The 15,018-nt window shown below is 47.3% G+C and overlaps 1 protein-coding gene across 1 annotated transcript; it reads left to right on the top strand.

Annotated features, from left to right (window-relative positions):
* Positions 1-4,874: 4,874 nt before the first annotated feature.
* On the top strand, positions 4,875-14,799 carry UCMA (upper zone of growth plate and cartilage matrix associated). The gene is made up of 5 exons (XM_019738276.3): positions 4,875-5,037; positions 5,344-5,409; positions 5,511-5,606; positions 9,563-9,661; positions 14,338-14,799. The coding sequence occupies exons 1-5, from the start codon at positions 4,980-4,982 to the stop codon at positions 14,433-14,435; spliced, it is 417 nt and encodes a 138-aa protein (XP_019593835.2). The 5' UTR covers positions 4,875-4,979; the 3' UTR covers positions 14,436-14,799.
* The last annotated feature ends 219 nt before the right edge of the window (positions 14,800-15,018 follow it).

The raw sequence follows: 15,018 nt of genomic DNA, 5'->3' as shown, positions 1-15,018 counted from the left end.
TGGGCCAAGCATCACCCCTTTTGATAATGGGTTATGGAAAGTGGGGGTTCCAGGGGAAAGCTTGGGGCACCTGGGGCGATAGAGGGCATTGTGAAGATGGCCCAGAAAAGCAACTATTTACCAACTGGTGAGGAAACATTTTCATATTTTTGTCACTTGTATAGTCATAACATTGTTTGTCTGCTGCATATCAGCCCAGAGGCGGGTGATTTCACGGCAGTATTCCATGCAGCTGCAGAATGTCCCAGGCCTTTTTCAAAGCTTTTCTCAGCTAACACACATCCTAGTGGTGATGACAGAGGACAAATGTTTCTCCACTTCCTTGCATGAGAGATGGGAAAAAGCGAGACAGAGAAGGGTTTTTCATTTTCTCTATAGACTTAAGGAAGTCATTGGTCACGCTGGGAAAAGGGCATGAGGCTAGCAATGCTGATTCACTTGGAATGAAGACATCTCCTGTCACACTTAATTTCACTGGGAGAATTCTAGTCATTATTTTCATAGGGACTGATAATATTTGCATGGCACACGAGGGGGAAGCTATAAAGAATCTCCATGACACTCTGGGTAGGTCTTAGAGAAATGAATGTCTTTCACAGAAAAATGAGAAGCCAGAAAGGTTTTAGAAATGTCCTGACTCACGAAACCCTCATTTTCCACACCCACCTGTGTCAACATATTCAGCTCCAGAGGGACTTCAAATGAATTGAAACTTTTTTTGCAAACTGTCACTTTCCTGCCCAACAAACAAGGCTTCACATTCACATCTAAGGTGTTTCCTTCTCACTGCTCCCGAAACCTGAGGAGGTGGCAAGAAAGGCGTTCATCTATATGCTTCATGGAAGGCATGAGTCCCCTATCAAATGGGTGGGGTGGGGAGTGGGGCTCAGGAACATAATTATTCCATTGAAAATGAAGTGAAATAAAAGAATATGATACATTCTTAATATTAGGTACAGACAATGGGCTTTTATATATTTATTTCGGGACAATGCTTACTTTGGGCTATGGTATCTAATGATGTCATCTGCATGGATCTCACCAAGGGTCATTTCCACTTACATGAGTTATACAGTCCCTGGTGGGTCAGGTGATATGTTGAGTTAATGGCCTTGTCAAAGTTAAAATTGCACCATTAATTGCACTGACAAAGTTAAATAGGTAAGGAGGACTTTATTCAAGACGATTGCAATAGAGGAGAGAGACTAAACTCAACTCCACTGAAACAAAGGGCTAGGGAGTTTTTAAGAGCTGGGGTGGGGGGAATAGTAGGCCACCTGTACTTTCTAATTGTTCTTCACAATTGGAGCGAGGTGCCTACCAAAGTCAGGCATGCATCCTCCTATAGAGACTGGGGAGATGGGGGTGTTATCGCCTTCAGTGTTTTCATTTCAAAAATATGGTTCCCAGGTCATTCAGAAAGGCATTTCCTGGGTTGTAAAACCAGCAAGAGGCTTGAAGAAGATTTGCATATACAGAGCGTGGCAAGAAAATGTATACATTTTAAGAAAGGAAAAAACTATTAAAATTGTAATACTCAATATATACTGATAACAAAACATGAACACCAGTCACGGTTGACTTCTGCAATCACAAGAGGTGCTCAAAGTGGTTCCCATCAGCATCCAGACACTTCTGATTATGGCGAACTACTGCTTGAGCAACGTTGACCAAGGTGTTAACATCGCTTAAAATGTGTATACATATTTTTGGCACCCCTGGTATTGCAAAGGGGCAGAGTAAGAATTTATGTTTTCTAAAGTAAATGCCCTAAGAAAAGAAAGGTCAGGGGCCTAAATCTGTCTAAAATTCAGTCAAGCTGAAAGGAATGTAAAGGCTGTCTTGCTCACCCTCTAAGACAATCCATACGTGAACCACACATTCCTGCTGCTTGGGAAGAACCCTGGACCCAGTGATACAGAAACTTGGACACCTCAGGTCCCTGTATGAGTACCTTCTTATGAACGGTCTGCTGAAATGAACTCATAAGTGCTTCTTTTTAATACCCTCAACCAAGAGTATTTTCATTGATTAAGTCAATAAACATTTATGAAGCGTCTAGCCTGTGCCAGACACCAATTTAGGTATGCACATGGTGGAAACTTCTCCTAAACAAGACCTCATAGCACTGAGGGAGCTAGATGAGTAAAAGAACATTTTAAATATAATGTGAAGAGTTCCTCAAAAAAGTTAAACATGGAGATACCATATGACCCAACAATTCCACTCCTAGGTATCTACCCAACAGAAATAAAAATGTCTACATAAAAACTTGCACAAGAATGTTCTTAACATCATACATAATAACCAAAACGTAAAAACAAGCCAAATGTCCATGAACTGATAAAATATGGTCTGAGAATATTATTTAGCAATAAGAAGGAATGAAATACTGATACATGCTACACCATGGATGATCCCTGAATAGTGTTTTAAATGAAAGAAGCCAGTCACAATGGGCCACATATGTTTTCGTTCAGATGGAATGTCTAGAATAGGCAAATCCAGAGTTAGAACGCAGAGTAGAGGTTGCCTAGGGCTTTGGGCGTTGGGGGAAACAGGGAGTGACTGCTAATGGGTATAGAGTTTCTTTTGCGGTGATAGTGTAGTATATTCACAAAACTATGGTTGTGAGAAAATGGAAAGAGCACTGGATTTCACCTCAGAAGACCTGGTTTGAATCCCACCAGTTTCATATACTTGATTTGTACAATGACATGTCCTTTGAGCTTTCTCTTCTGTTTTCTCCACTTCACGGAACGATCTCACCATCCATCCACCCAGTTATCCAAACTAAACCTGGGAGCCATCTGAAACGCACACCTCCCAACCCCTTTTTGCCCCTAGTTAATGTCTCATCAAGTCCTATTGATTCTATTTCTTCAATCTTTTTAAATGCTCTGTCCTCTCCATTCCAGCTCCTTCTGCCTTTTGCCGACATCATCTCTCACGTGGACTTTTGCAACAGCCTTCTCTCAGTCTCACCACTGGAGTCTAATCCCTCTCAGCCTCCGTATTGGTGGGAGGGTGCTGTTTATAAAAGAAACCTCATGTCACTTCCCTGCTCATTCAGTGGTTCATTACTGTGTCATGACAGCAAACACGTACACACATACAATGCTTCGTGCCGTGCCGGACAGGCACCATTCTAAGGACTTTAGATGCATTAACTCTGTGTGATAGACAAAGGAATCAGGCACAGAGAGGTAAAATGACTTGCCCAAGGCCATAAAGCTGCTTAAGTCCAGAGTTGGGATTTAACCCAGGGAGCCAATCCAGGGGTCTGTGCTTACAACCCTCACACAAGGCTGTCCCACCAAGATGGAGGCCAAACTCCTTCCCGTGACCTCGGCCTCTCTACCTCCACCCCTCTACATCTCCTATGCTCTGGTATTACTGAGCTACTTAGAGTTTCTCAAAAGGGCGTCACTCCTCTGGGCTTTTGGACAATGCCTTCCATTCTAACTGGACTCTGGAAACCCTTTCCTTCAAGGCTCATCTTTGGAGATGTTGGAAAAGTTTACCCAAAGCTGGTTAGTCAGTGACTAGCACAGGTGCCTAGCTTAAAATAGGTGTTTGGTAAATATTTGTGATTGAAATGAATGGAACAGAAAAAGGCAGCTAGAGGAATGAGGGTACCAAGGACGGCACAGGTATTTCACAAACCCACTTTCTCACCCAGGAGTCCCATCAAAATCGCTGTCCTGCGGCCCTTCCCTCTCCCAGAGGACATCTAGTTAATCTGATAGATGAAGCCTGCTGACGTGTCCTCACGTGCTGTCTTCCTGAGCTGATCATGCCGAGTCCGCCTCCATTAATTGGGGTCAGCCAGTGTCGGGGGGGCGGGGGGGCTGCGTCTGCTCCGAGCCACCGACAGCCAGGACAGGTGTCAGTGGCACTTTCCTCCATGGGAAAGCAACCCGTTTATTTTGTTTACTCTGCCTCAGTTGTTTTGCTGTCTTTAACATTCTTTTCCTGGCCAATGGCGAGGTATATGTGGGATGTCACCACGCAAGTCTAATGAAAGGGGAGCTTTGGTGAGTGTGGTCACCATTAGGGAAATTTTAAATAATGCCCAAAGTCAACTCTTTAGCTGGTATCGACAAAATTGGGGATGGTTCATAATAGAGGACAATGTCAAGACCACATCTCCAAAGGAACTGTGCTCTGATGGCCCCACAGAGCTCTAATTCGATTGGTGCTCCCATTTCTGGGAACCCATTTCCTCCCCTACAAGGGGTGTGCCTTTGTCTCCTTCTGGAGAAGTTGCCCAGTTGAGGGGGCTTTGCACACACTGTGTGCTCCCCCACTCTGCAGAGGAAGGCTGACTCTGCCTCTCTTCTTCAATGTCTTGAAAGGGCTGTGAGACCACAGGCTACGGGGCCCTGCTTTGCTTAACAGTGAGCATCAGCTGTGGATGTGTCAAGGTGAGGGACACTTTGGTTACCAGGAATGTCCCACGCGTCTGTGAGGGCGTCACCCGCAGGGGGGTCTTCCTGCCGTTCTGGTTCGTCCTGGCCTGAAGCCCCCTGCATCGAAGCCCTCCTTGAGCCCCTCTTCCATCCACAGGCTTCAGTCTCCAGGATGAGTTCCCACAGCAGATGCCAGGACCTCTCTGAAACGTGCCTTTGGTCTCTAGAATCCTGACCCTGAGGCTGGGCATTCCAACAGCAACTCCTTGGGTGCGGATCATGGAAAGGCCACTTCAGAACTGTCCTAGCCTGGGCCCTAACAACAGGCTCTGCTTCTGTGAGGTTTGCTAGGTGCCAAAAACATCTCTGGTGTTCCAGCAGGAGCAGCCAATGGAAGCCACGGCCGGGACCACTCCCACTCACCCCCCAACCCCCCCGTGGCATCCCAGCCTCCTGAATCTCTCCTCCCTCTCCTGGCCTGTCTGACACAGAAGTGAGGACCCAGGAGCCTCAGGAAACCCTCTATCTGCCCTGTGGCTCCCAGACGGAGCCTCAGCCTTTCCAAAGATGACCTGGAGAGAATTGCTCCTTGTCTCCTGTCTCTCGGCGGCCGTGCTCCTGTGCAGTGAGTATGGGGAGGCTCCAGGATGGATTGGTGTTAGGTAAGGCCATGCAGGTAGCCTAACCTAACCAGGGAGAAAGGGGGATGCTTATCTGTAAGGCAGGTGTACCGGGTATGTGTGTGTAACATAAAACAACACAGAGAAAACAGCTTTCCTGGGCACAGCGGCTCTGGGCTGGTGTATGTGGGATTCAGGAGCTCACACCAGGGCCTGCCAGGTCACAGAGCCTGGGAAGGACTGTCCTGGACTGGCTGGGGGTACGGGTCCCCTTGGGGTGCTTCTGCCCTCACTCTGCTCTCCTCCCACAGTGCTGCAGGAAGGGACCAGTGCATCCGTGGGCACCAGGCAGGTGGCCGGACAAGAGGCCCAGGAAGGTGAGTGCAGGGACCAGCCAGGGGTGCAGGCTGGGTGGCTGGCTCCTGCGGTCACCTTGGGGAGCCCTTGCTGGTTGTCACCGGCCTCTCTTGGGTTGTAGACGTGGAACAGAAGATCTTCATGCAGGAATCAGATGCCTCGAATTTCCTCAAGAAGCGCAGCAAGCGGTCCCCCAAATCCCAAGAGGAGGTGAACGGTAAGGACGCTGCTGCTCCCCCTGTTTCCTTCTCTGCCCAGCAGCTGGACCGCAGGGACTGCAAGGGCCCAACAGCTCACCCTAGGTCCTTCGGGATCACAGCGACTGCAGCTGCGATTGAGAATCTCCACATTTCCTCGATCGCAGGTCACATCTTTGACTATGCTGTCAGAATAAGGAACAAAAAGGGACGGTGCCACATGCACTTAACACTGATGAGCTACATCCTGGTTTCAGAAAGTTAAAACCATAAAGGGGAAAATCTATAATCTAGTCGAGAGGAGCACCATACCTGTGTGTGCTTTTTTGGGGTACTGCACAGTGAACCCTCAGATGCAAGAGCAATAGCGTTGCAAGTAGGGAGAGGGCATGTAGGACTTGGAGCTGGGATTGTGGGTTTGGTGACAGCTTTGCTGCTAAGTGGCCTTGGCCACTTCCTCTCCCTGGGCCCAAGTTTCCTTATTTACAAGCCCCTGAAAGTGTGGTGTTCAGCCAGCAGTGGTTTTTTTTAGTTTTCATTTCCAATGCATTCGGGAGGCTTTTAAATTTGGAAGCATATCTTCTTCTTGGCCTGAAGTAGGCCCTGGTGTCCCCTGCCTAGCAGGGACCCTCATTTCCATGACCTGCTGACCCTGGGAGGCATTTGAGTTTTCTGCCCTTGAACCAGATTCTTCCAAGGACTCTGAGCACTGACTGTCTTTGAGTCTACGGCTTGATTCATTACTTGTGCGTGGGTCTCAATAAACTCTTTGTGTCGCTCAGCACACTCGGCAAGGTAACTTGCTCAGTAAAAATAACAGGACTGTTTACAAATGATGGGGAAGAAGAGAGGAGAAAAATGCTGGGAGATACAATCCCCCCTCCCTTTAAAATTGGATACATATTAATAACACTGGGGAAATGTCCAGGTCTCACACAACGTGGGATTTAAAAGTTAGCAAATGTCAAGAAACACTGAAAAGACTGATGGAGGTTGGGCAGTTCTTGATAGAAATCACAGAAGCAACCTTCTGGCAGACTTCCAGTGGGGAACAGTTGTAAATTTAGGAGAGGCAAATAGTTTCCATCCTTGGACGCTGAGCAGAACAATGAGACACGGGACGAAGCCAAAGGGCCCTCACCTCACACAGAAGCTCAGTATGTCAGTCGTGGGGGTGGGGGTGAGGCGCAGGCAGTTCAGGACAGCATGGTGAGTATCTAGGATGCACCTGAGTTCATCTGCTGTCCCCTGGTCACTCCTGTGGATGGGCAGGAGAACAGTGCCCAATTATGTCTCGGGTTGGATAAAAGGCAAGTGACACTTTGATAAACTTGAATTTGGAACCAGGAAACAGGCATCTGATATCTCCAAGCTTCTGGGTAAAGATGCAGGTCATTTGAGGTGAAAGGAGGCAGTAATCCGATGAAATGCATGTTCCTGAGACGGGATGGACACGATGCATAGTGTTAAGAACAGCATCTTGTCCCAGGAATTAAATTGTTCTTACTCATTGCTGAGTTAAAGGTCTAATTTGTGGCACCTCTGAAAGGGCAGTTTGGCCAGACTGTTGCTTTTCTGGAGTACACAGAGATGGAAAATGCTTCTTTAGGAATTGGTGGTGGCTCAAGCACCTGCTTCCTGGGATTTAAGCCCCCTGTCCCCCCACAGCAGCTTTCTGGTGTCTGGGAGCACCATGGAGGCTTATGGTGGGTCATAAGGGAGATACTGCTACGCAAGGTGTGTTGTATCCAGTAGTGGAATGTGGGCGCCTGGGGCTCTGGCTCCAGTCCCAGTTCTGCCCTGACCCTATGACCTTGATTAGGTCACTGCTCCTCTCTGAGCCTGAATCCCCTCCTCAGAAAGGTGTGGATGTGGGGCAAGGGGTGAGGCATGGGGAATGACTGGAGTACCAATCCCTTCCGCCAGACTAAAGGTTCCTGCAACTTGGTAGGTAAAGGCACAGGTGTGGGAAAAGCATGCGATTTACCTAAGGAAACTGCACTGAGATCAATTCACAGACACCTTGGTTTTTCATCAGAGTTAAATAATAAACGCATAATGTAAACAACTAGCATTTAATTAATTTACTTATTCTTGAAAGATTTCAAGAAGGATTTGAGATGGTTTACAGTACTACTGTTTTGCAAAGTGATACTACTTGTTTCTCCCAACACCTCTGCAATGTTGGGTGGGGCAGGAAACCAATGGCTTTCCTCAGTTTCTCTGCTTCCATCACCAACCCCCCACTTCCTCTGGCACATGCAAGCTGGTGGGGGCAGCAGCACCTCAGTCTCCCCACTGTGAGGTGAGGGGAGTCACACCTCACATCATGGGAGGGACGAGGTGCTCTGAGAGACCCGTTCCTCCTGCACCAGACATGGCCTTCAGGTTGTCATAGATTTTTCCAGCGGAAGCCCAGTTAAACGAAGCATCTTGAAACTCAAGAGAGCTTTAAATAATTTCCACTGGATAATCACAGCTCGCACACCACAGGGATCAATGTGAAGACTTAAGGGCAGAAATGGATGAATTTGGGAACTACCTTATTTTACGTCTAAAAATCTAAAATCTAGGGAGATTTTTTTTCTGGGCTACATTAGAGCAGGTGAGGAGCAGCTGCACCGGCCGGTGAGGTGCGATGTGGTAGTGTAGGTGGGGCTTCCCTCTGGGGCTCAAGGTACTGTTGGCGGGCTTCACTGTTCAACTGCCAAGGAATGGTCACCATGTGTATGTGTTCTCAGCGAATTTTCAGTTTTCACTGGGTGCACCTCCTGTTTCATAATGTGGAACTAGGATTCCTCATAAGGAGGTTTACAGCCAACTTTGCTGGAATGCACTGCCTTACAAAATAAGGGATACCTACGGTTGGTATTTCCACCAGGAAGTTTGCCTGATATCCTGTACTAGTTATCTACTGCTGTGTAACAAATAATCCCCAAATTTAGCAGCTTAAAAAAATTACCCCAAAATTTAGCAGCTTGAAACAATGAATGTTGTTGTCTCAGTTGCTGGGGTCAGCAAGGTAGCAGTACGGCTTAGCTGGTAGCCTAAAGCTCAGGGTCTATTAAGAGCCGAGGCTACAGGCATCGCATATTCTGATTGCGAGAAGATTCGTTTTCAGGCTCATTCACATGGCTGTTGGTAAGCTTCAGGTCCTGCTGACTATTAGTGAAGGATATCAGTTCCTTGCCATGAGTGGGTCTCTCCATAAGTCAGCTTACAATATGGCAGGTGGCTTCTCTCAGAGGGAGATGATAGATATGTGCAGGGGTGGGGGGAGAAGAGCCCCAAACGGAAGCCACATCTCATCTGTAACCTATCTGGGAAGTCATATCCCATCACATTTGCTATATTCTGTTCATTAGCAAAGAGTGACTAGGCCAACCCCACACAAGGGGAGGGAATTACCCAAGGGCATGCATATCAGGGGATCATCTTAGACCCCTATCACAGGCCATCACGGTGCCCTGCATAGATTCCTGTCACAGCAGCCATGCCTTTCAGTAGAGGGACAGAATCTCTTACTTGCTGCTGTAATCCCAGTGCCTCACATACATTATGGCTGTGATAGGTGCTCAAAGGTGTGGCATGGACCCGGAGGTATTAATTAACGTGAAACGACCTTTAAGTTAAATTACTTCCTCATAGAATTCATTTCTGATCATCAGACTTCTAGTTTCTAAGTGCCCTAGTATACCAGGCTTCACCGTGAATTTTATGAGTGATGCTAAATCGCTTCGTCTTTTCGAGTCTCAGTCTTCTACTTTGCAAGATGGGAAGATCTCCTACCTGGGTCCTTCAAGTTTGAAAGTCTATGTCAGGCGTAAACCATTTCAGTGAAGCCTGCATCCTTACCCCTCACAAACAACCTTCCCAATCAGACGAAGTTTCTTAGGCAAAAATGATCAGTGTTCCCCTAAATGTGTGCAGCTGCCTCTATTCCTGGGGGCAACTTCCGTCTCTTCCCCTTCCCCAGCGGAGAACAGGCAGAAGCTGTGGGTTGATGAGCTGCGGAAAGAATATCACGAGGAACAACGGAACGAGTATGAGAACTTCGTGGAAGAGCAAAATGACGGTAAGCGCTCTTCAGCCAGCATCTTTGGGGAAGTGGGGCTTGGTGGGAAAATCAAGACTTGCCTGTTTCTTCCCCCTAAATTTTAATTAGAGGAAGAGAAGCTTTACTTTCATGTCTACAGGAGTCTTGAAAAGGGAGAAAGTCATAAAATGGCCATAGAACTTGAAAAGGGACAGAAAAGGACAGCACCCCCTCAGTTACCACGGATTCAGGGACTGGGGATGGGGGAATTTGGGGCTCACTGTATTTTCTCCTCCTACTTGGGAATCACTGTGGTGGCCTGTGTTCTCTTAGCGCCTACGCAAGTTGCTTAGCTCTGGTAGACTTGGGCTGGGAGGATTTCAAACTGACTTCCAAATGCCTTGGATTTCTATCAAGGTAATGGCTCTAGAAACTACTCATCGTGGCAAACCAAGGCCTTCGTTCACCTGTTCTCTAGACTGGTGGAAGCAAAGCAGAACTCAGGAAGCGCTGGTCACCGGTGCCCTGCCTTGTAGCTTCCCCACCTCCAATACCAACATTTACAGCTGACGTGAAGGCTCCAACTCACCCACAGCAGCGGGCACTTGCAGTTTCTACATGTTTTGCTTGTGCCCTCACCCAGCTGCTGTCAGTGCCTTCCTTGCTAAGCCATCACTTTTGCCTCAGTGTGTCACCTGGCATTCAGTGCATCTCGTCCCTGCCCTCAACCCTTGGGCAGACAGGGCTCCTGCCTCCCTCAGGAAATGCTGATTTCGTCAAGGCCTCCGTGGAGGCAGCTGGGTGTGGGTGTGGTTGTGGGGTAAAGGGAGGCACCATCTGAACCAGTCTCCCATGGGGTTGAATTTGACTTTGGACTTAAGCGACCTCACATGTCACCCACAGCAAAAATCTGTAGGTACATTTAATAGGGATCAGAGCAGCAGACGTGTGTGTGTGTGTGTGTGTGTGTGTTCCCTTCTTTTCTGGTCTTTCTTCAAACTTCAAGACTGACATGCTCCTGAGCAAGCCCCTTACGTACATGACCTTGGTCAGAAGGCCCCAGTTTAGTGACCTTTGTTAGAGAAGTCAGTGATTTCAACTCTGAAGTTGTCACCTTCTGGCTTGTTTGCCCTGCTGTATTTGGGAGGTTACACACTCTTAGGGGCTCTCTTAGTGAAAGGATATGATCACCAGGTGCCCGAGGGCTGCAAGCCATGCCCATTGCCCTGCAGACAGGTGTTGGGCTTGGATCCTGGCAAACCAAACTTTCCTGGGAACATTCTTCAAACAACTCAGGCTCTTGTAACTCAGAGGCAAATAGTTCTGCTGGAGATTTGTTTACCAGCTTGGGGAGAGGCATTTAAAAAATGAAAATGTGGCCTCCAAAATTCCTTCGACATTTTTTTTCTTAAACTCATAGTATTAACAACAGCGTTTCATTTTGTGTCTTTTCAAATGTTTCAAGTCCAAATGTCTAGCATCTGGGTGGAAAACATTCCCCATTTTTCCTTTCATGGTGAATCAGGACGAGGGCTAGGCATCTCAGGGATGGCAGGTCCTCCACCAAAGCCAGAGGAGACTGAGAGAGGGGACCTCAGGCCTCGCCCAGAAGACGAAGATGCTGCAGGGCCGGGCACAGGCCTTTGGAGGCTGCAGTGACAGCAGCTGCTGGCATTCATGAGCACTTGCTCCAGCAGGCTCTGGACTGAACCACCTAATTCGTAAGACCAGCCTCTGAGGTCTCACAATTTCCATTGCAGTTCTCTGAGGTCTCACAATTTCCATTTCGAAAACAGCCTTAGAAAGGGTACGTGAATACCCAAGGTGACATAGCTGGTAAGGGGTCCGAACTAAGCCAGCAAAGCTCATGTTCTTGTACATGGATGATCAAATGCGTAGAGGTCCTGGAGATCTTCGGTGCAGAAACAGACCCATGAGGAGAGAATGACGGAGGGAATGACGGGAAAGCAGAAGGGGCCCACAGGGGGCCTCCCCAGAGATTGAAGTTGGCAGTGCGGTGGAGCAGGCCCAGACGGCCTGAGGGTAAATGTTGATAAAGGAAAAACATTTCAATGTTCTCCTCTTCCCGTGACTCTGCCCCAGAACACTGGCTGCTGCTTGGTGCCCAGGCTGCCGGAAACCTACCTCCACCCAGGGGCGGTGCTCAGAGCCCCTCTCTGAGGCCCCCACTCTCCCCCGTCAGGACTCTGGTTTCAGTTAGCTGTCTTGATCTCACAATGTCACCTACTCTCTGAATAACTGAGAGCACTTGGATGTTTGTCCTCTCCCTAAAATTATTGCTTCATACAAGCAAATGCTGAGGGATTACCAGGGGTAACCAGGAGGACTCGGATTTCCAATGGAGGGGTTTTAGGCAGAAGGTCTGGAGAGAGATTTCTGGACAAGAGTGATGTTCCTAAAGGCCTTAAAATCCCATCCCAAAGGCTCTGTATCTAACCACCCAGGACCTCGGTCCTGGCCTGGGTAGGGGGCTGGGAAGGGTTAGAGCCTCACTGGGTTCTGCCATGGCTCCTGGTTGCAACTCTACTCAAAACCACCAGCTTCACGTGGCAAAAATAACTTTGTCTTGTGCCTTTGAAAGCTCCAGGATAAACAGCCTGCCGGGCTTCCACTTCTAAGGCCTATGTGGCAGCCTACGTTGGCTTCCACTTTCAAAGCCGGAAGCCTGGGTCAAGCTTTCAGAGGCTGGCTGCGTGACAGAGGCTGGTTGGTCACAAGTGGTGCCCTACACCAAAGCCACACTGTCAGGGCCTCCGGTCTTCACTGGGGAGGCCTTACCTTTTATCTAGTGAAAAGGTCTAAGAAGACTCTGGCATGGCCTGGGGGGAAGAATCAAATCCTGTGTCACAATCATGCTCTCAAGATAGGCAAAAAGTAGCTGGTCTGAGAAAGGTATGAACGGCCGACACCTAACACCCAAAGCTCCAGCCTAAGACTCACTCTGAGCTCCAAGCTGTCCCTGGGGTACCAAGTCCCTGTAGGGATTTTCAGCACCAAGGTTAGCACCCACTCTCGGCTCACACAGGAAAGATCCATTCCCAGCAGCCACAGCGCCTAAACACCCAGTGGTAACCAGAGGCCCTTCCTGCTGGGGGCGTCCGGCTCTCACAGGACTCCCTTTTCCTCCACACTCTGAAGCCACGAGGCCATTCTGTTAGCCCAGTGCCATAGAGAATGCATTTCACCAGCACTAAACTTGGGTTCACAGGCTTTTTGATCCTTGATATTTATAATCTTCTTCTGTTAGGAATGTCCATCCTCCCAGCATTTTTCAGATACTTTCAAAAAAATTATGGCAAAATATATGTAACACAAAATTTGCCATCTTAGCTAATTTTAAGCGTACAATTCAGTGGCATTTAGTACAGGCACAATGTTGTGTAACCATCACCACTACTTTCCAAACCCTTTCGTCACCTCAAACAGAAACTCTGTACCCATTAGGCAATAACTCTCCATTCTCCAGCCCCTGGTAACCTCTAATGTATTTTGTCTCTATGAATTTGCCTGTCCTGGGTATGTCATAGACGGGGGGAATCACGTAATATTTGTCTTTTTGCGTCTGGCGTATTTCACTTAGCATGTTTCAAAGTTCATTCACGTTGTAGCATGCATCAGGTAACCCCTTTTTATCGCTGAATAATACATACATACGTACACACACACATACATGAGTGTGTGTGTGTGTATGTATGTGTGTGTGTGTGTATATATATATATATATATATATATATATATATATATATAGCTCACATTTTATTTTTTTATTCATTTGGTCCTGTCTTCAGTTCTTTTAGGTATATACCTAAGAATGGAATTGTTGGCTTATATGGGAATTCTGCTCAGCTTTTTGAGGAGCCACATGGATGCTTTTTAAACATTTAAGGCCTTGTGGTATCTGCTTGAGCTTGGATGGTACTTAGCAACACTAGGCAGTCTTGAAGTGGCATCAGGACCCTAATTCTACAATTGCACAATCATCAGACATATGTCTTATGAATGGCAGTAAAATCAGGACTTTCTTACTCATTGAAAATTCCCTTCTGATCTTTTTAGCCTTTTGCTATGAAAAATTTCAAATACATGTAAAAATATACAGGATAATGAACCTCCATATGCCCAGAATCAGCAATTATCAAGATTTCTCCAGAGTTGCTTCAACCATTCCTTTTTCCAGTTAGTGTTAAAAACATTATTTTTAAAGCTTAGAAAACACAGAAAAGGATACGAGAAAAAATTACTCATAATCCCTCAAAGTTGACAATTATTTCCTTCCATGATGTTTTCAACGGTATGGCATGTAGCCTCTGTGTATTATTTCTATTTTATTACGTTTGTATTTTGTTTCTTAGTAATAACTTTGAGCCAATGTCTGCATCAGGCCCTTCCCCCTTTGCTGGTTGTGTAGGGGAAGCACTGAACGGGATGCCGGACCCTGGTCTCGGCTCTCTTGGCAACCAGCTCTGTGACTGTCACCTGCCTTGGCCTGAGCCTTAAAGTGCAGCCTTTGGACTCAGGGTTCTCAGGCCCTACCAGCTCTGACACCTCATGTCCGTTGACAATGCACACAGGTACAGCTGTTTCATGCCAACACGGTGCTGGCTGTTTTGAGCTGACAGCTGCCAAAAGACCTTGTGGCTCTCCTGAGATCAGAGTCCTCTCCATCCTAACATGACCTCATCTCTCCTCCCCAGAACAGGAAGAGAGAAGCCGGGAGGCTATTGAGCAATGGCGCGAGTGGCATTATGACGGCCTGTACCCACCGTATCTCTATAACCGTCACCACATCTGACCTCGTGACAAACCCAGAAGACAGAGTTGGAAACACACGGCGTACCCACCCCAGGTGTTCCAGTAACTCTCTCCCACAAACACAGGCCCCTTCAAAGCATCTCAACTTGGGGCCTGCTGTGGGAAACACACAGGCCTTTTGTTCTGACAGGTTAAAATGTCCTGGCTTTAGCTTCTTTACAGATGAATTCTGAGATAAGCAAATGCCTGCAGGGCTGCCTAACACCAAACCTACAGTGGTTTCCCCTTGCTTAGCCATTGTTCGCAATGTTAAGATTCCCATCCCACAGAACATGAAAAGAACCACAGCGAAGAGAACAGATTACATGTTTGCTTATAACTTACAAATAAAAATGCTGAGTCAACCTTGTGAATTATCTTCTCAAATCTGAAACTGAGCAGGGGTCACCTTGTCTCCCCTGAGGGAAAAAGTTACTCTCACTGACTTGTGCATTTGAAAGCTTGAACTCAGGACTACTGCTCACCATTTCCTCAGCACGAATCAGTAGTCTCATGAATGCGAGAACAATGCTAATACAATTGTTTTGGTAAAACCATTCTCTGAGGAGGTTACTGAACCCAAG

The sequence above is a fragment of the Rhinolophus sinicus genome, chromosome 1, assembly GCF_057876585.1.
Source record: "Rhinolophus sinicus isolate RSI-liver-muscle chromosome 1, RSI-T2T, whole genome shotgun sequence".
Classification (NCBI taxonomy): domain Eukaryota; kingdom Metazoa; phylum Chordata; class Mammalia; order Chiroptera; family Rhinolophidae; genus Rhinolophus; species Rhinolophus sinicus.
Note: the sequence above shows the minus strand (reverse complement) of the source record. Positions and strands in the feature narration are given on the sequence as shown.